Raw genomic sequence first — 19,694 nt, 5'->3', positions numbered from 1 at the left:
CTGTTTTCCTCTTGATAGGAAAGAGGTTTGTGTAAAGTCTCTCGCACTTACCTCGTCCGGGTCGGTCAGCTTGAATTCCCACTCATCTCCGGTCCAGGAGATAAAGCTCTGGCAGGTTTTGTCCGTTAGCAGCTCCAAAAGAAACTGCCACAGCTGAATGGGCCCGGAGCCGGTAAAACACGGTGCACCACCTTGAGCTCCATACGTGCCTAGCATCGTCTTGTCGAAGCCCATGGTCGTGCCCATATACGCCGGATGTTGAAAGTCCAGCAATGGATGGGGTGCCCCGGCGTGCGGATGCTGCCCAGGATGGTGTAAGCTCCACGGATCTACAACATGACCGCCGAGCAGATCTCCGTTATTATTGTTGCTGTTACCACTTCCATTTGCTCCTCCGGGACCACCTGGCCCTCCGTTGCCGGAAGTAGCCGAGCTTTGCGGTGAGGTCGTATTGCTCGGAACGGTCTGGAACGGAGGGGTATCGTAGGGTGATCCATACTCAGGATAACCGCTGTCAGGGTGGTGAGCCGTCTGATGATGGCTGGCGGGATGATGGTGGGCATGGTGATGTGGATGATGATGAGGATGGTGATGCTGATGTTGCTGCTGCTGCTGCTGTTGCTGCTGCTGCTGCTGTTGCTGCTGTTGCTGCTGCTGGTGCTGTTGATGGTGCTGCTGCTGTGTATGCTGGTTTCCCGATCCACCTCCTCCGCCACCACCACCTCCTCCGCCACTGGCATTGCTGCTGTGGTGGTGTGGCTGATGATAGCGACCTCCTCGGCTAGTATAGGGACCCGATTTGTAGTGCGGTGGCATGTACTTTTGTTCCATTTGGATGGCTGAGTAAAACTCGGGACTGTTTTCGAGGTATCCGTGTGAAGTCGTTTGGGTTTCCGGTGCTGGCAGCGAGTGGTACTGATCCTGATCGTCATAATGGCCGGGTACAACTCCATAGTTCTGCGTAAGATGAACAAAAAAGGAAAAGTCACATTGTGTACTTACAGGTACTAAGGTTCATTGTTCCACTGTATTCTTCTGATAAGATATTTTCTGAACCGGTTGGTGTTGTTTTGGAAACTAAATCACAAACAAAAAACTTACCGGCAGATCATCAATGTTAATGAAACTGTTTGGTTCTTGCTCCTCCTTCATCGCAGCACCGCTCCCTGACTGCTGATGGTAGACGGACCCTCCTGTTCCCGAACTGTTGCCCCCATTTAGCGGACCCCGTGAGCCGAGGGACGACAGGTAGGATGCCATGGAAGATGTGCTACTGCTGCCGTTAGTGCTACCGTTTGCTACGTTACCTCCGCTCGAAGTTATTAGAGGTGGCGGTGAACGATCATTTGTACTGCGATCATGAACTGATCCGTACGCTGTTGAAGAGGGAAGAAGAAAATTATTAGCTTAGATGCACACACCAACGCGTCTATCTGCGGACACAATGCATCATTACAGTATGATATTCAGTAGGCAAACACCCAACAGCAAATATCATGGAAACCATCGGTAATCTTGAACGCCTTCGATCACCAGTTTTGTTTAATCAAACAACCACAACTAAAGAGGCAAGCACGTGTGATTATAATAGGGGTGAAGCGTTTTTTTTTTCACATAATACTTCCGTTTCCGCTGCACCGAGCCAAGTGCACGTGTATCATGTTTTAAGCTGAGCCCAACAATCGGTAAGCGGACAGCATGAGGCTGTAAAAGTAAACAATCCACATTATTTTTCTTTTCCTTTTGTGTGTACTTGATTCATCTCTGATCGTTAATATTCCTCCTGTAAAGAATCATCCTTTTCATGATTATGTTCCTTCCTTACTCATCATTAAATAGGTATAATTGGTAAACAAAAATTAATCACTGCTGAAATGCATGACATTATTTCCAATCGAGCGGAATAAACCTGGAGACTATTCCTCAGTTCATGCATACATTAATTTGTCATAAATAGTTATTCTAGAGGAGAGGAAAATACTTTCACATTTCTATCATTGTGAAAGACGCAGACTATCGGGGAAATTCGGTGAACAAAACTGCAATCCGTCCAGTTATTTATACACACTCACAATACCAGGGAATGGTTTTATGGGAAGTTCAGTTTCCGCTTCCGGCACAATCTCTTCGAACTGCGCCCCTCTCTCTTCCCTTTGTTTCTCACTAGCTTCGCTAGCGTCAATCTTTGTCCCGTCTAAACTTTCCTCAACTTCGATGCCTGGCCTACGAAAGTACATCATCGACTGGTCTATTCTTTGCTTTAACCACACTGACACTAATTTGATATTCTTGGCATTTGTTTATTGATGTCGCTTTGGTAGATCAACCGAAAGCGTAGGATAGGTAAATAACGCCACTCTAACGTTGTGCCGCATGGTGAGAAGAACGATCACGAGGAATATGCAAATGCTAAATATAAAAACGATAGTGTTGGTCGCTACCTTCATACGTTTAAAGCCATTCGTTTCATTCTTGCTTTATTAATATGTTTGCTTCGATGATTGCTTCGATGAATCGCACACCGTCGTACGTCGCTGTGTGTTTATGTAAATGAGCGTTTAAGGTGCTTGAGCTTGGCCCAAGACACACCGTCACGAAGCAAACATACCGCGTGTAATGACCACGGACCGGCACGTGGCTGACTCAATGGATGTTCACTTTCATCGGTGTATGTGTGTAAATGTACGGAATAGCTAAGTAAGGCTTGAGAAACAATCCGAACAAACGTCAGTCCCTGTGTCTTCGGAACTGTAAGGGCATGTGTGACGCGTAGTGTTGTCCAACGTTGAACGCTATTCTTTGCACGCTTGGTATTTAACTCAAAACAAAACGAAACACACACAGAACACAAATAATCGAACCGAATTGGCCTTTTTCGTTAATCTTTTCTGTGTAGTACATCCGGTGAAAGGTAAACTAAGCGGAAATCAATAGGAAAACACACGAGAAACTACATCTAAAATTGAACTACAGCAAGGCAACCCGCCCAGCTCTCCAGGCTCTTCGAACACCATAACCGGAAACATCGATCGAATCGGATGTTTATTGACACCGTTGCACATTCTCGGGAAATTGGGTTCGATCGGACTGGAAGAAAAAGTGAATGTAAATTATGTTTATTTGTCGTCATGTTTCTTTGCTCTTCAATCAATACCATGTCCTCAGCGCGTTCCATCTTCGAATAATGGGCGTATTGGTTCGGCGGGCAGCCAAATAATCATAAGGGCCACTATGCGCCACCGACGATATGCGCATTGATGTTTGCTTTTTAAAGAAAAGATTTACCACAGAATGAATGAAAATGGTATCCTGCATAAACATTCAGCATCGTACGACAACTCTATATTGCAAAGCATCATGAGCATCGGAACTTATTGGACACGGAACTATCCTTAACGAAATTGCCACATAGCCCCGAAACTTAGTGCTAGATGACGCTCGAAAATCCCGAAGCCTGGCCAGGATCGCTGGTATAATATAGTCACCAGCCTGTGTTTACCGTGTTTAAGTGTTTACCGAACATGGTTGTTGTTTGTACTTGTTGCTTTTTATAAATAGGCGCAGTGGACCTTTGATCATGAACCGGCCGTGCTCGTTCATTCATAAAATTGCTCTTCAGCTCGTTGGATATTGATGTACTGGGGTAGAGTGCGTGTGTGCTTTGTGTTTGAAAAGTACCGAAACAGATTGTGCAAATATTTACAGATCAGTCTTAAGACAGCGTATGTTTGTAGAACTATCAGTGTAGGCCGGAAAGATGTCACAGTAAGCATGGTAATTTACCTGATATACATGAATGAATACCAACTAATTTTAGTTCATATAATATGATTAAACTACTTTTTAAGCAATACGGCAAAGCAATCCGTCCTGAATAAAAAAATGGTTAAATTAGGACACAAAAAAATAACCATTTTTTCTTCATTGCAAATAATAACACCAGCAAGTATTAATTGCGTGTAAAAATAAAAGATTTAAGTCCACTCTATAGGATCGTCTAGCGAGCGTTGCTCAAAAAGTCATCTGCTCGAAGCAATGTTTCGAACATGGAACTCAGCGAGCTCTTTCCCGATTTGTGAACCGTAACCACGCCTACTATGTTTTGTGCCGCTCAAAAATCGAAACTCGAATCACTATGGGCTGTTTGATATTCATTTCAGCAACAGGGATTTTTTTTTGCATTGGCGTTTCAAATATAAAGTAACTAAAATACACGAAAGTTATAATAATCCTGTATTTTTATGTAAAATTGGATTTCTCATTTAGCATCCAAATTTATGGGTGCTTATTATGGCTTTTAACTTGGAGTATATGGATAAAATTTACTATTGATAATAGAAAAAAAACAGAGCGACTTAGGTTCTCACGAAACCACAGGAAAATGTGCATTTAGCTCTTTTGTTTTAACGATGATTGCATTATATGAATTGGAGCTAAAAAAATTTTTGTACGCAGGAAACTTAAGAAAATCGGCCAAAAAATGCTTTCAAAATATATTCACAGCACAGCACGTTGTCGAGTTAGATGATTGCTGTTTGCTGAAAGCATCGGTGTGATTATCGTTAGCCGAAATAAATAAATATTGTTTAAGATATTAAATAAATGCTATGAAAGAATCCGTTACGAAAACATTCTTATTCGATTAAATTAATTATTTATTTGCTTATTGGTGGAACCACAAGTTCATGATTATAGGTGTGTTAAATCTATAAAAATATTTCGCATAACTGCATAATTATAAAATCCGTTTACTCGCGTATCATGTGTCTCGGGGACAATTTAGACTATAACAGCAAATGAGAATGAAGTAGTATATTCAGTTTTTAATTTGTCAATAATAATATACACAATTTTGTAGCAATGATGTTTCTATTCTAGACTCACTCCTTTCCATTAAGTTTAATAATTAGTTTTATGGACATCTATAAGTAGAAGTCTATAAGTTTAGTATCTCAAGAAGACGTCTAGAAGATCGTATACAAATGTGTAATTATTAATTTTATCGCTTTCAATTGATCATGTTCAGTAGTTCCCTTCCTACCGGGTGTAAACACTGCATACCTTTATACTACCACATGCACCGCGTATACGACACACTAATGCGACGAGTGATATTTTAAATCGTATCTTCTCATCGCGTGAGCGAACGTTTGCTTTCCAGCATTAGGGACGCCAGTGCTATTAGACCAAAAGCACTGGTTGACAGTTTCCTGGTTCGCTCACGGTACGGGTGCGACCAAATTAAAAAAAAATACAAGTCCACAGCCGAGCTGCACACGATCAATGCATGAAAACATCAGAAAAAGGCAGACTGCAATAAAAAACGTACACAACAAAAGTGCAACACGCGTAGTGTGCAATAGAAAGCGAAAAAGGATGAATGAAAGCAGGCAGAAAAAAGAGTTGTTGAACGAGGACGAAAACGACCAAACTTAATGTGATAAAAAGGAGAAAAAAGTTTGCAAAAAAACATAAAACAGGTAACAGAGAGCAGGATCATTAGTCGGTACCGTTTGTGTGTGGGAATTTTCTGCAGCGAACGTAGTTGCCTTTTGCTTGTCCCTCGGCTTCGTACGAGGTCGATCTTCGATCGATGCACACCTGTTGCACTTCCGTTCCATTCACCGGATCCATAACATCCGGGCAGCGAAGAGGGTGCGCAGTGAAATGACCGAGAATCGTGTGGTAAAGACACATGGGATAGAAACCTAAGGGCTGACACAATTGAGTTCTCCTGTTGTTCGTTGTGCTGCTAGTGGAGGTGGTAGAGGGACGATGGAGAGAGTGGAGGGGTGCATGTGGTACCCGTTTGATGTCGAGGAGAGTTGAAGCGAGCCGGAGATTGCATGGAGACATTTTTCATGCATTTTGAGATGCAGAAGCTGGCCTAACTTGATCAAAGCAGAAGTAATTATAATCATTGCGTTATGCCGTTTTAATCGTTCATTGCAAAAAGTTGGTATGAAGAGAACACTAACTGACTGACGCAAGTTGAAGAAAATTGATTGTTCTGTTCCATTTCAAAAATTTCCAGCTTTAAAATCAATATCCTGTTGCCAAAATCGATAAAACTCTATGTCAGCCAGGCGTGGTAGCAATTCAGACCAACGCGCCATTTCTTCCATAACAAATAACCAGTGTTGAGTAAGCTGTATGCGAGTATGTACCAAAACAAATCTATTATACGCGGTCCAAATAGAGTTAAACTGTTATCATTATTGGAATGGTGGTAATGAGGTGCCAAAAGCAACACACCCAATAATATCTATCGATAAATCCAAAAGGCCAGGCCATAGCCCAACTACACACCGGAGATGAAATACAAATTTACTTTCCAGTGTGAACAGACACAAAAAAATGTAACGCTGAGGAGCGTTTTTTAGTCGTACTTTAACGGTTGTCACCTTTGTATGTGTTATTTTCATTCGTGTTCTTCATTGCCTTGGGATAAAACGATATTCCTTCGTTGCCTTGGGCAGGTAAGAGACGCAATGACGAGATGGCGCGTCGGAAATTACACCGGAAACCGGAATTCAGCGGAATGAGGGCAGTGACACGCAGCAGCCACACGTGCATTTCCATTGCCTGTTAGTGCTGAACTCTGGTGGAGTGCTACCTAACCCTTACACATAGTTATCGTTAAGGTTAGCAATCCTGTTCTAATTCTCATTCCCTTGTATTTTTGAAGAAAGGCTTTGTCTTACTAGATCTATGTGGTGATTGTAGTATGTACAGTACATTACACTATTTATTATTTTAAACGTAAGGCACAATTGTAAACGTAAGCAAACCAAGTGTGCAGCGTTTCGATTAAATGTAGTGCTAAAATTGTTCCTATTCTTATTCAAATATTTATAGTTATTTTACGCTATAAATATTGTGTTTTTTCGTTGCATTTTCAAATAGTGTGTTTTTGTTGCATCGTGTAAGACAAGCTTTGATTGGAGCAGTGCTGAAACTAGGTTATTAAATTCCATTCTTCAATTACTCAATCTTACCAAAACCCCCATCGCTCTGATATGCTGACATTGAACGAATTGCCAGCTATCTTTGAGTTTGCTTTGAAATCCACAAAGATCGCCAATGACAGTGTGGTCAGAAAGGCAGAAAAAATATGGATTTTTTCGTGAATTGGGCAATATCGAATATTTTATTTCGCTACTACATCAAACCGTTCCTCCCGACCGACTGTAAATCGTTGCACTTGGCTGCAGTTATAAAACGATCGTCGTGTGTGAGGTCAACTCTCATTTATATAGTACGAAACAGTAGACAACACCTGCAACATACACACACATACTCATTTACACATAAAAATTGCACAATCTCGTGGTGATGTTTGTATCAGTTTTTTGTTTTCGTAATTTTTTATTTTAGCAAGACAATAGCACGAAATCGAAAGAGCGTAAGATAGCTCAAAATAGCTGGCCCTTGACCAATTCATTTTAAGTGAAGATCATCAACGATTGAACGCGATCAATAAATTCAATATAAGTGTGAGAAAGATGGATATGATGTTCTCACAAACAGCAAAGTGTACCTGGAGATAGGTTTCATACAGGTCGATTCACTGCATTATTTTTGTACATTGTAGCTGATAAGTTTATCCCATGTATGATAATTCTGCTGCTTTTTTACGCATCATCAATCGTAAATACGCGTGTGACCGATCTGGAACGTCCTTTTCTTCACCCGTTCAACACATTTTTTAACAAGTGAGTCTAACCTGTCTGGTGGTTTGTGCTGCTGCCTTCACTACTGCTGTTACTGCTATGGTTTTGCTGGGAAACATGGACTGCAGACTGGTGTTGGTGATGCAAATGATGCAATTGGTAAAGATGCGAACCGGTGGTGGCTGGATCCAGATCGGTGTAATAATTGGCAGGTAGCGTAGTGGAGCTTGTCGGCGACGTTGTAGTCGTCGTAGTTGCTGCCGCTGCGGCCGCTGCAGCCGCTAGCAGCGATGATGTCGGGGCATAATCGGCCGCGTATGGCGAGACGTTATCACTTCCGTTCAGTGCAACATCGTAGCTTTGCAGCACCATGTTGGTGCTATCACTGGGATCGCTAGGCCGAATTCGTGCAGAAGCTACCGATACACTGGGCGTAGCCTCTGCCACCGGTGTGAGGAGTTGGCTATTTCGATTTGGAATAGTGTTATTGTTGTTATTATCGCTGACAGTCAGGGCGCTAACACTGGCAGAAGAATGATAGTCGACATTAAAGTAACTGCCGCTAGTCGGATGTGTAATACTTGTGAGTAAACTAAATTCAAGATCCTGCCCTAGAAGGTTCGTCTGACTCTGAACGAGATATGGCAACTGAGACTGGTGATCATTGTGATCATACTGACGATAGGCACGAAAGGATGTAATGATGCTACTGGTCGAACTAGCCGAATCACTGGTCGAAATTTGCGTTGGAGAACGTGACGAGATCGCTGAAAGCGTTGTTGAAGGCTTTGAACCAGCTTCCACCAGTGCGATCCCGCTCTCCAAAGGATTCCCCACCCTATGGATGGATTTAGCAGCTCGAAGCTGCTCCTGCACTAGCGCACACACTTTGAAGCAGATTGGAAGGATGTTTGACTATCGGTATATTTTTGAATTATTATAGTACACAAGCTGGTTAGCAAACACTGCACTTAAAACGTTGCGCTCAAACAAATAACTTTCAAATAATCACACAAACGATAATAAACAACACTCACAAATAACACAAATTCACAAATGTATGATGTATCAACCATCTGCATTAAATAGTAAAACATTAACACAACACAATTATGACGAATTACGATACACTTTGATCATTTTGTCACGGCATCAATTAATTTCAGATCACATGTAAATATATCGCCGTTCACAAACTTATACAACACCTATGTAAAACACGAATAGCGACGAGGTGGTTCACTTTGCAATTAAACACGTTCACACGATAGTTGGGACGATGTTGATCTTAACCGCGCCAAAGAAAATCACCCATCTCACTGGTACACATCTCATCTCGCGCGAAGCCGACGAATGAATGAATGAAAATTCCACATCTACAACCGAACAGCAGAGTTCATCAACGCACCATGGGCAACTACGCAATTCATTGCGGGTCAAAATTTTAATTCATGGCTCATTGTGTTCTGCGTGTTCGTGGATTTGATCTTGAAATTAACGTAAGTACAGAGTTTGTTGTACGCATGATGTTTTACTTCATAAATTATTCTTTGAATCATGAAGCATATCAATCCATTCTTTAAACATAGTTTTAATTTATGAAATTGTTGACCTTTTTATTATGTTTCTACACGCTTGGAAATAATTTACTAGATTTTTCTAGTAAATGTGTTAAGTTTACACTGATGTTCAGTTAAAGTTTTAGCTTTGCCAAGAACGTATATTTCCCATGTTTATACATACATTTACCCACTGTACATGTGCCGGCAAGAAAGCGAATGCGAAGAGGACCCAATAACGCATTACGTGACCATGTGAAGTAATTTTCGCTTCCAGCCGCATTCGTTTCTTTTTCCCAGGACATGTGTTTCGGAACGGTACGATGTGCAAGGGTGTGCGTTTTGGTAACACCACATCCCATGGAGGGGTGCATTATCCCTTCGAGCTGAACACCCGCACTGTTGTTCCTTTCCCAGGGATCGTCATTTGAAACACTCACACAAATGTATATATGTATGCGTTACACGACAGCCACCTGTCGCAGCAGTACTCGCAAGCAACCGAACGTAGACATACGTAACGTTAATACGAAAGGATTCGTGTAGACATGTAAAACGTACGTTGGTGATCATTTTCTTATATGTTTGTGCTGTTTATGCTTACTTCTGCTATGTTTCGCATGCGTTCATTCAAGCCGTCTACGATCGAATGCCACTTGTGTGAGTGAGTGTGCGGTGATCTTTTCCAACGTGATTTCCGTTTGCTTTTATGTGTCTCTGCTTTGTGCTTCCGTTCTTTGTGGCAATACCGTGCGCTGCTTGGCTTGGTGCTTGTTTCACATGCAGCTGAAAAGTTCTCGGTGGTTACTTGTGAAATTTGATGTCCCTGTTTGATTAGGTTGCTGTCCTGCCTTATGCTTGTAAAAACAGTGATGCTCTATAGACTCTTTCTTCACTCCCTTCAAGGCAGTGTATATGTTGGCTTCTCGCATCTTTAGGACCGCGGTACATTGAAGGAACATTAAGGTTAAAAAGGAAAAAGTCCTAGAAGGATATGTACACGCTTTTCACACTGCTGCACTACTGTACTGTGTTTATGGTTTTTCATTTTCTCACATCGCTCTACATGATACTTGAGAACAGTGGTCAAAAGTATGATGCTCAAGAATATGACAACATAGAGAATAAGTGATGCGATTCTAAAATAGCTCCTTTTTCAGCTCCTCTGTTCTCTGCTTACGAGCTAGTAAAGATGAACAAATAGACAAAGAAATGCATGCGAAAGGACACAAAATTGTCCCATTGACTTGGGATAGTATCTTGTTTAACGATCCCACGCATATCTACGAACACGGAAGAATGGGTGAAGAACATCATCATCGGAAGGAAATGCACAAAAACCACAACTAAAGAATGCTTGGTGACGTCATTTCAAAGCCTTTGCAAGCATGTCAATAAAAGGTCGTCCAACAGCAGATCAACAGGTAGGACAGCATTCTTGAAATCATTGAAAGATTAGCTCCTCTGTGCACAGCAGTTTGTCTAATCCGCTTGTTTTCTTCGAGTGGGTCTTATTGCACCTTCGTGCGTAATTTGGAGCTTTGAATGCTCAATGGGTCGATTTTACCGATACCAACATACCTTTCGATCTTCATTCGCTTGGAAAAGGAAAGTTACTGGTGTCTCATTGAATTTTGATTCTCTTCAAACGGGAACCTTAGCAAGCTCTAAGATTGTGAGCAAAAAATGGAAGAAATCCAGGGAAAAGGAAACGTTCGAAACGGATATTGGACAACAATGCAGGTCGATAACGAAGCACCACATCAGTGTCGATATACCTTTACATGGTTCTCCGCTGACGGTAAAAGCAATGATGCAATCAACGTGTATTAAAAAAAATAGAGTTTGTTTGCACGCCTAACAAGTTTTGACAACAATGATAAAGTACGCAATAGCAGAAATTCCAAAATTTTTAATATACAATTGATTCTCTTCTCACAAATAATATTGGTTTGGTTGCAAAAGAGAACTTCATGTTCCCTTTCTGCTTTACATTTTGTTTCCTTCAGTAAAAAATTCTCCCACGATTTTAATCGGTTCCCTACGCTGACTTCGAAACAAACCACCCTCAGTTTCGGCTCGTGTGGGAGCACTATGTAAAGGTGCATAATTTTTTACCGAATTAACAAACGAACATTTCCCATTAATTTTATGACATCAACCTCTCTTTGTCCTGCAGCTATGTTTGCGCACGATCACGGCTATATTCAGAAGGGTACACGATCGGCAGTGCCTAAAGTTTCTGGATGGAATTGTAAGTCATCATCGGACCCTAGTCGCCACCAGGAGCGGCCAATATTAACCTCGAATGACTTACGAGCAATGAAGCGGGGTTGTATTGGCTGCACACACCTAGGCACACCTGTTTTCCAGCGAGCTACCTACATGACGCGGGAGGCAGGATCTTGTCTCCTCACTCCCTCGAAACACGCTGTCTAATCTAAGATCGTTAAGGGGTGGACCGAAGGTACGGTGGAGGCAAGGACTCTGAAGTGCAGGACGCGCACTCATGCGTTAAATGAATATATATGTATATATGGGTGCAGACCACAGTAACATGCCCCTGCTGTCGAGGGTCGAGGAAGGTTTTATGTTAACCGTTGTAGCTAGCAAATGCCGCCAAATCGAGCTGCGGGCGTTTATTATTATTATTTGACTGCGTCGCATTTTCATTCCCGACAATCCGTACCATCCGTGCGTACAAGTATGGCATAGGAGATCGTTTGTATTGCTTTCCTCGAGAGTTGTGAAATATTAATTTGATTATAGAGCATTTGGATACAATCATCCAACCATTTAAAAAATCGAACGTACATTTTCACCCATCTATTGAGTATTAAACATATTCAGCAAAGAAAACGCGTTTGCGTAGAACACCTCACCTGCACAAGCGCGCAGCTCGGACACACAACGTTAACGAAAACTGTTTTGGCATACACATCAAGCTGAAGGGATTCATAGCATGTGTGCGTGTTATTTATTCCGTTTCTCATTTTCGGCGATCTTCGTGTGTGTGTGTGTGTGTGAGTGTGTGTGTGTGTGTGTGTGTGTGTGTGTGTGTGTGTGTGTGTGTGTGTGTGTGTGTGTGTGTGTGTGTGTGTGACATTGATGCAGAGAAACGACCACAGTTCGTTTGCTAGTCTTTTTCCCACGGTTTATTTTTAATTTGAATGCTAAAATGTGTTGCATTTATCTTGTTCTCGGTTTCCCCCAAGAGATATGTGTTTACACCGACTCCTTCCACGCAGCTACCACCTGGACAGAAAGCTGGGGTGGGAGAATGTAATGTCCTGCGCGATACCCCTATTTAAAAGTATTGTCAACGTATACTGTGGAAACTTTATAACTCTTGGCCAAGTGGTGTCACACTAATAGTTATATCACTCTGTCACCCATTTGATGAATTCATGTTTTTTTATATCTCCTCCTTCCCTTTCAACCCTATTGGATGATTTTCAAATGATGAGCAGCTAAAGCAAAAGGCTAAAGGCTCTGAAGATGGTGATGAACATTTTTACAAGTTCTTCATTTCACTTGCTGGAGCTTTGAGAAAACACTAATGACTCCAGCTTATTTATTGTGTCAGCAATTGATACTCACAAAAACTGAACGATTTGATTCATGACGCAACAAGCTACGACAATGTGTATGGTACAATAAAAGACATTGTGTGGCTATTTTTTGATAATAACAGTTTGGAACACTTTTTCTACTCAGAGACATTTACATTATAGTTTATTATTAACGATTTTAATGAGATTTTGCATGGGTCTCAACGCATTTGCCTTAACCCTTCGCAAACGGTGACCCAGGTTGTTGTTGTTTTATTTTCCATGGTTCTTTCTTTTTCTAGCTAGTTGATTCTATCTCCATTTCCTTCGGGTCTACCACTACATTGAGGGTCAATTTCCGGTGCTGTTGACGCCCATGCGACCATTTGAGACAGGAAACAATAAAGACAGGAGATGGTAATCCAACACCGCTGCCACCGTCTTTTCCTGTCCAAAATCTGTGCTGCCTGCACACGGTGGCGTTATTCGTACCCGTGGATGTCGTCCCCTGCGTATCTTTAGTTCCTTCTCTTCTTGGGTGAAGGGCAATCAAAATCTGAACCGAGTGTGTTTGATTGGCGGAGACAAAATCCAATCACTTTCCACTTTTCCTATCCTTAAGAAGCTGTTGGTACTGTTTTCTCTCTCATCCCTCTCTCTCTCTCTAGCGCGCTTACTACTACTTCATCTTTGTGCCTTCCACATATGCGAGTTTCCTTCTGCCAGCGAACAGGCAACCGGATTGAGATGTGACCAATTAAATCAGTGCTTCCGGTGCAAAAATAGTTCCCCATTTTGAGCCCGTACACCGAACGGTTGAGTGTGACAAAGCAGGTCATCATAATCGTAACTCAACGGAAGTGATAGTAGAAAAGGGTTGCATAAACAGGAGAAACACAGCCACAAACAACAGATTCAGCTTACGCACCCCGTTCCCGAGTGACAGAAGGTGTTCAATTTTATGTAAGAAGAACAAACGAAACAAACGTTTCGTTTTGCGCTTTGTCAAGTGTAGCGAAAAACGATCCAGCGGATTTGCCAAGACGATTCAGCGACATTTTTCTAATGTCAGTGACTTAAAACCACTCTTTTGTATGTTCATGTAGGTACGATTCATCATTTTCGTTCTGGGGACCATACTGTTGCCTATCATTTTACCACCACCCTTAAAGCGTAGAATTTAGTTATAGGACAATATTCACGTGTTTACAAGAAGTGTTTCTGAGTTGAAATAGTAATGAAATGGTTTATGGAAATATGAAATTCACCGGGTCTCACTGTCAAATAAAAAAGATACCTTATCTATTGGCTCACTAAATGCATAATAACCGTCACATAGCGCATCTTATTTATAAATTCTCATTCACGCGTAGCTCGTTCAGTTCTTCAATTTACTTCAATTTTTGTAAACGCGGACAGACTTAAACATATTTTTTACTGGTTTTTCTATAAACATTTCACCATTAAATCGTACGCACTTCCGGTTCTTTCGCTTGCTCAGATAGGATCACACATTGACCTGAAGGTGTTCCTTTTCGTAGTGGGTTTGGGTCGCCCTTACCTTTTTTTCGAGCGGAAATGAAACCAGATACCCAAGACCGGATGGTGCATCATAGATTTTCGATCTCTCTTTGTCTTGTTCTCGCATGTTCTAGTGTAGCCACTGCACATAAGAAAAGTGGTTACCCTGCCCTATGTCTCGTTTGTTAACATCCGATGGGATCGTATCATCGCGCTCATTTGAACACTTGCGCTGAAGTGGTTGATGGTATGAGCCATAGAGCTTAGTCACTTGCAAGAGCCTCTTTCTTATAGTAGCTTGGTTGAATTTCTCGTTTTCATTTTCAAAAAAACTGATCCTAGAAGGTATTGTTCCCATGTATGATCGCCACTTCCGCCAGCTGGGCTGCAGTTAAAAACATTATCCTTGCTTTGAATTCGAAATTCTGACATGAAAACACGTGCGCTAAACGAACAACTTACGTTTTGACGGCGCACGTGCTCATCTGCGTTCATACATTCTTTGCATCATATTCACAAACACTTGCGATCCTTTAAGCCTTCTTAAGTTGAGATGGTTTCAATAGATCAGTTTTTAAATGCGTTTTCTAAAAAAAAAGTTCTTCTAAAAGATAATTACACCCGTCATCGAAACATTACAATTGGAAAGATCTTATTGTTTTGATGTCAGTGACGTATATGAGTTCTTGTTTGTTTGGTAACCTATGACATTTTGATCTCGAATCAATTTGCGTTTAACCATTAGTATGGCATCGATTTTTTTCTTATATTAATATGTCGATCGAGGCTACGTTTAATCCATTGGCGCTATTAATGTATAAGTTTTATCTTGTATGGTGGTCGGTATAGTTTCGCATGCGGGCCTTGTTGCCATTTTTAGTGTGTGGGGAAATGTCGAATCTCTGAGGCGATGTTTAAAAAGCAGTCTTTTCGATAAATGTGATCGGTTTTGCACACTCTTGCACACACTATCCAATCACATCCGGTGACGGCCTGAGAGGCCGCTACGTCCGCCCCAGCAACGGTACCTATACTCGAACGGTACCATACGAGCTTTCGGCCTGAAAGGAAACTCGCCACCGAAACGGTATCCTCCTTCCTCCTTCAGCCACTCACCGCACTCGATTCATTTATCCATTTCATTCATGGAGCTCTCGTGCCCCAAGCGCACAAGAATCGGGTGATAGTGATTTAGTTTCATTTCCTTTCCCATGGATTGAGGAAGGGGTGCCTCCTTTTCCTAACCAACCGGCCATCGTGCCCCACTATCAGTGATTTTTTTCTTCTTTTCAAACAACCATACAGGAAAAGGTAACCACAAAAAACTAGTTTCAGATGCAGATGATCAAGCAGATCTGGACAAAAATCGGAGTACGATCGGAGCTTTTTTTGTCACGAGATAGGACGCTTTGCACAAAGATAAAATGGAATATCGTACGATCTTATTTGGAAACTAATGCAATTTTTTTATGTTATTTTATGTTAGGCGACTATTGAAAGTATGCATATTATTACGCCATTCGCCGAAACAGGTAGCGCATTTCCTTTACTGAAGCAGATTAATGTATCGGGCTGTCACTGGCCCAGGTGGTACCAGTTTGTATAATTGCATCAGTTTCCTTTGGCAATTATAAGGTTAGGAGTAAAAATCATAACTCTCCCCCTCCAATTCCCCATATGGGTAAGGTATTATAAACTTATGCCTCAGGGGCGGGCAAAGTACGGTTTGATTGTACCGAACCATTTCCTCGGTTTATGTCTTAATTGTAAGTGAGGGAACAACTGAAACAATTTCTTTTGATACACTCTCTTTTATCTCGGGAATACAACAGTGAACAACATAAATCCTACAGTTTCAAGTGGTTATCTAATCGTTTAATCCCTCGATAAACGATAAATTAAGGCTTTTCTAGATAGCAGGTGCTCGAATCGCACCAAATCCTATGAATATTTGCATTTAACAAATGACCGCCATACATCCTTTAAATAAAAGTGTTTGGAAATTATACGGTAAAGTGCATGATTTTGCTCTATATTTTCTGTCTATATGTACCTGTTCTAAAGAATTACTGGAATTACTTGAATAACTAAAAAATACATTTTAAGCAAAAATACAATGACTCGAGACTCGATGGTCATGGCACACTAACTTTAATGTTTGCAATTTCTACATCAATTCAAAGTAATGATAGGTTTCAATTGACTATTAAGAGAGATTGTTTGGAGTTTGTTTATTGTTATGAGCTAGCTAAAGTACAAGAATCGTATTTTAACCTATATGATCGTGAATTTTTTGGCAGTTGTAAGATTTGTATTTTGATTAGCATTTTTCTGCATTGGAATTCAAGTTTTTCTATGATTTTATTTATTTATTTATACTTGTTTTACTATGATATTAATTTAAATATGGCATGGACGATTGGTTCTTCGCAACACTAGGCGGATCGACCTGCACCAATTTATGATACTTGAAAACTTGGCTTTTCATTTTGCTTTTGACATTAATTCAAGATGAAATGCCGCCAATCTACTATTTCAAACACGAAAAATATTATGTGTTAATCAAAGTGCATTTTGGAATGCTGAAATAATTTTGAAATAACGTAATAAAAAGTGTACTTTTTAGATGGAATTTAGTGAAATATGTTAAATTTGTTAAATATGGTACTCGCACATAAAACCAGATTATTTTACTCATATTTTCAGGCTCAGCTAAAGGTACTATTGCACGAAGTACTAATTCTAGGAAGAATCGCACGAGACCGGTTTATACCGGATGTAGTGTCGTTGTCCGACATCATGTGTGATTAAACATGTGGAAAATAGTCAAAAATAACACAATGCTTCAAAGTTGGAGTTTTTACAGGCTGAAGCAACCAACTAATAACAACAATGTGATCAAAATATACGTATTCTTGACGGTTTCGAACTATTTACTGGAGATCGGCTGGAATTCTGATTATTTTAATTATTTTCAGAATTCAAACTTGTTGCAAATTACCTTCGAAATATAGCTCACCGTCAACGATATAGAAGCCTGGTCTTCGTTCTTTTTTGTGTTTTGTCAACTGTTTTCAGTTTTACTCAACTTGATTCTCTTTGTGTGTTGTGTTGTTTACGTTATAAGCCGCTTTTTCTTGTTTTCTCTATCGCCTTTCCTCTGTCTTCTATCGATTATATGCGTGACTAGAGTGAACACGACCTACGATCTTCTTGTTGTTTGCCGTTCTTTTAGTTGTTTTACGTTTTACTTCTATCTCTGTTGGGCGTCTTTCCTCTTTCCAACAGGCACGAAAGACAGCCACTAACTTTATGCGGCGTTTAATTTCTAACATCCGCTCACTTGTGATGCTTTTTCTTTTCTTCGACCATATATTCGCTACGGACACACAAGAACACCAAAAGAAAGGAAGCAAAGAAACGAACTATCGGAAGATACAGCAAAGATACGAAGAAGAGCATACAATTTAATTGAATATTCATTACAGATAAAGATTTATGAAGGCGCACAGTGACGAAAGTTTCTGAACGGATCCAAATTACTAACAACAACATTTTTAGAAGCGTGCAATGTAAAAAAATGGTGCAATTGCTTGTCATGTTATGGTGACGAATTTTGTACTATCCAAGTGGTTTGTCTTAAGATAATTTGAATATTTAGTTAAGTTTGATAATGCCTTTTAAGTGCGCAATGATCTTAAATGCGCTTAACTCAATGATACTGTCATTATTTATCAATAATGAAATGATGGTAAAATTCTCAGCATTTTTGATATTTTTAGCACACTTTCTGAATTATTTGCGACGTAATTTATGTCATCTTTCATAACAAAGACCAAAAAGTATTTACTCACTCATATTCGATTTTACAAATTCGGTTTGTATTATTAACTTATTGTTTTTTCGTGCCCTACTACACAGAGCCGAGGCTATGCGTAAGAAAGATTAGAACGTGGTTTGAAGCTGGAAACGAAACGGTTTAGTATTTTCTATCTTACTCAACATTTCGTATAGTCAAAGTGCCAACTTCAAGCTAAAGTCGTATGACTTCCACTCTCCGGAAATGTGGACCGTTATGCACGCACACCGGCTAAGCGTCTTGGCGGCATACCATGAAGTAATAGGTTAATGGTGGTCGGCGGAGACGAAGGAAAAGATATTCAGTCAATTGATTGAGTCGCGCATCTTTGATGCATCGCTCGGTTCGCTCACTTCCTTCCCGTCAGCTCAACTACCAATACAACGTGGATGGCGCTTGGGAACTGTTTAAGTATGCACAGACACATTTATATTCAAATTGATACTGCAACATCACAACATGTTCGCGCAGGCGTTTCAGTTTTATTTAACTACCGCGAAATGAGCATGGTGCAACACACATTTTTTTTTTGAGCAAACCGCATTTTGGCTAGATATTACATGGATAGCTTCGCAGATAAAGGTAGATAGGAAATAATACTTCTAGTCCCAATGAATTCGAATATCAACCAAACATGAAAATATTTATTCTCGCTGAATCCTACTACAAGCATATTTAGCTTTTTTTTATCACAAAATAAGAAGAATAGAGAGAGCTTGAGATAATTTATTAATCATTTGGATTGATAGGTAATAGATTTGCTCCAATCTCTTCCGGTGCTCAATTAAATCATGTTGTTGTGTGAAGGGTACAACCTGCTCGTGCCGAGTCTAACATTAATTGAAATCATTTATGAAAACTGGTTGATTATGGTTCGTTTTATAGCGTTTAGATTTCAACCGTAGACGAGGCAGCTGCAGGGCAATTATGTTAATTCATGGATAGAAACTGCAATGACACTCGCTAGCTCTTCCTGCTCGGATACTAAAGCACTAACTTAACTTTAAATACTGCTAGCCGTTAGCCGCTGGATGTGATGATGATGCTCATGATGATATTTATGAACGAACAAATTTGCACTGATACATTCGTTATCAAACGCATATCGTATAAATATCGAAGTAGAAATAAACAAAAAGTATTCGAAAATTTTAGTATTTTTTGTGTAAATGTGTAACGCACAGCTCGAAACAAAGCGATGTTCAGTCATAATAAATATGATCAATATGAATGAGTCAGTTTGTCATGCTTAAATTTGTGATACAAATACAAATGTGCGTGGCTGTCTATTTCACCTGCATCTGTTGCTATACACGGTACACCAGAACGATAGAACGCGCAGTTTATACGCAGCGTTATACTTAAAATATATTTTTAGTAAAGTTTTTTTAGCTGATGAACCTAACCTATACAGTCGCAATTATCATATTGTTTCTATACTGGTTGGCCCGATTTCGATTGGTTAATAATAGGAAGCATTTATGAGAAGAAACGTATTGAGAAAATATGTATTGTCATGTTTTTCTATAAA

The 19,694-nt window shown here is 40.4% G+C and overlaps 1 protein-coding gene across 12 annotated transcripts in view; it reads right to left on the bottom strand.

The window, feature by feature from the left end:
- Positions 1-19,694, bottom strand: part of LOC120893180 (ETS-like protein pointed) — an 88,082-nt gene that overhangs the window by 2,990 nt on the left and 65,398 nt on the right. For all 12 annotated transcript variants that reach the window (XM_040294898.1, XM_040294896.1, XM_040294902.1 and 9 more), the window contains 2 exons: positions 1,102-1,376; positions 52-957 (listed from right to left, as the gene is read on the bottom strand). In XM_040294898.1, coding sequence (XP_040150832.1) covers positions 52-957; positions 1,102-1,376 — 1,181 coding nt within the window. The remainder of the gene's footprint in view (positions 1-51; positions 958-1,101; positions 1,377-19,694) is intronic.

This window comes from Anopheles arabiensis, chromosome 2 (assembly GCF_016920715.1).
Source record: "Anopheles arabiensis isolate DONGOLA chromosome 2, AaraD3, whole genome shotgun sequence".
In the NCBI taxonomy this organism is placed as follows: Eukaryota; Metazoa; Arthropoda; class Insecta; order Diptera; family Culicidae; genus Anopheles; species Anopheles arabiensis.
This window is presented reverse-complemented; position numbering and strand designations above follow the sequence as displayed.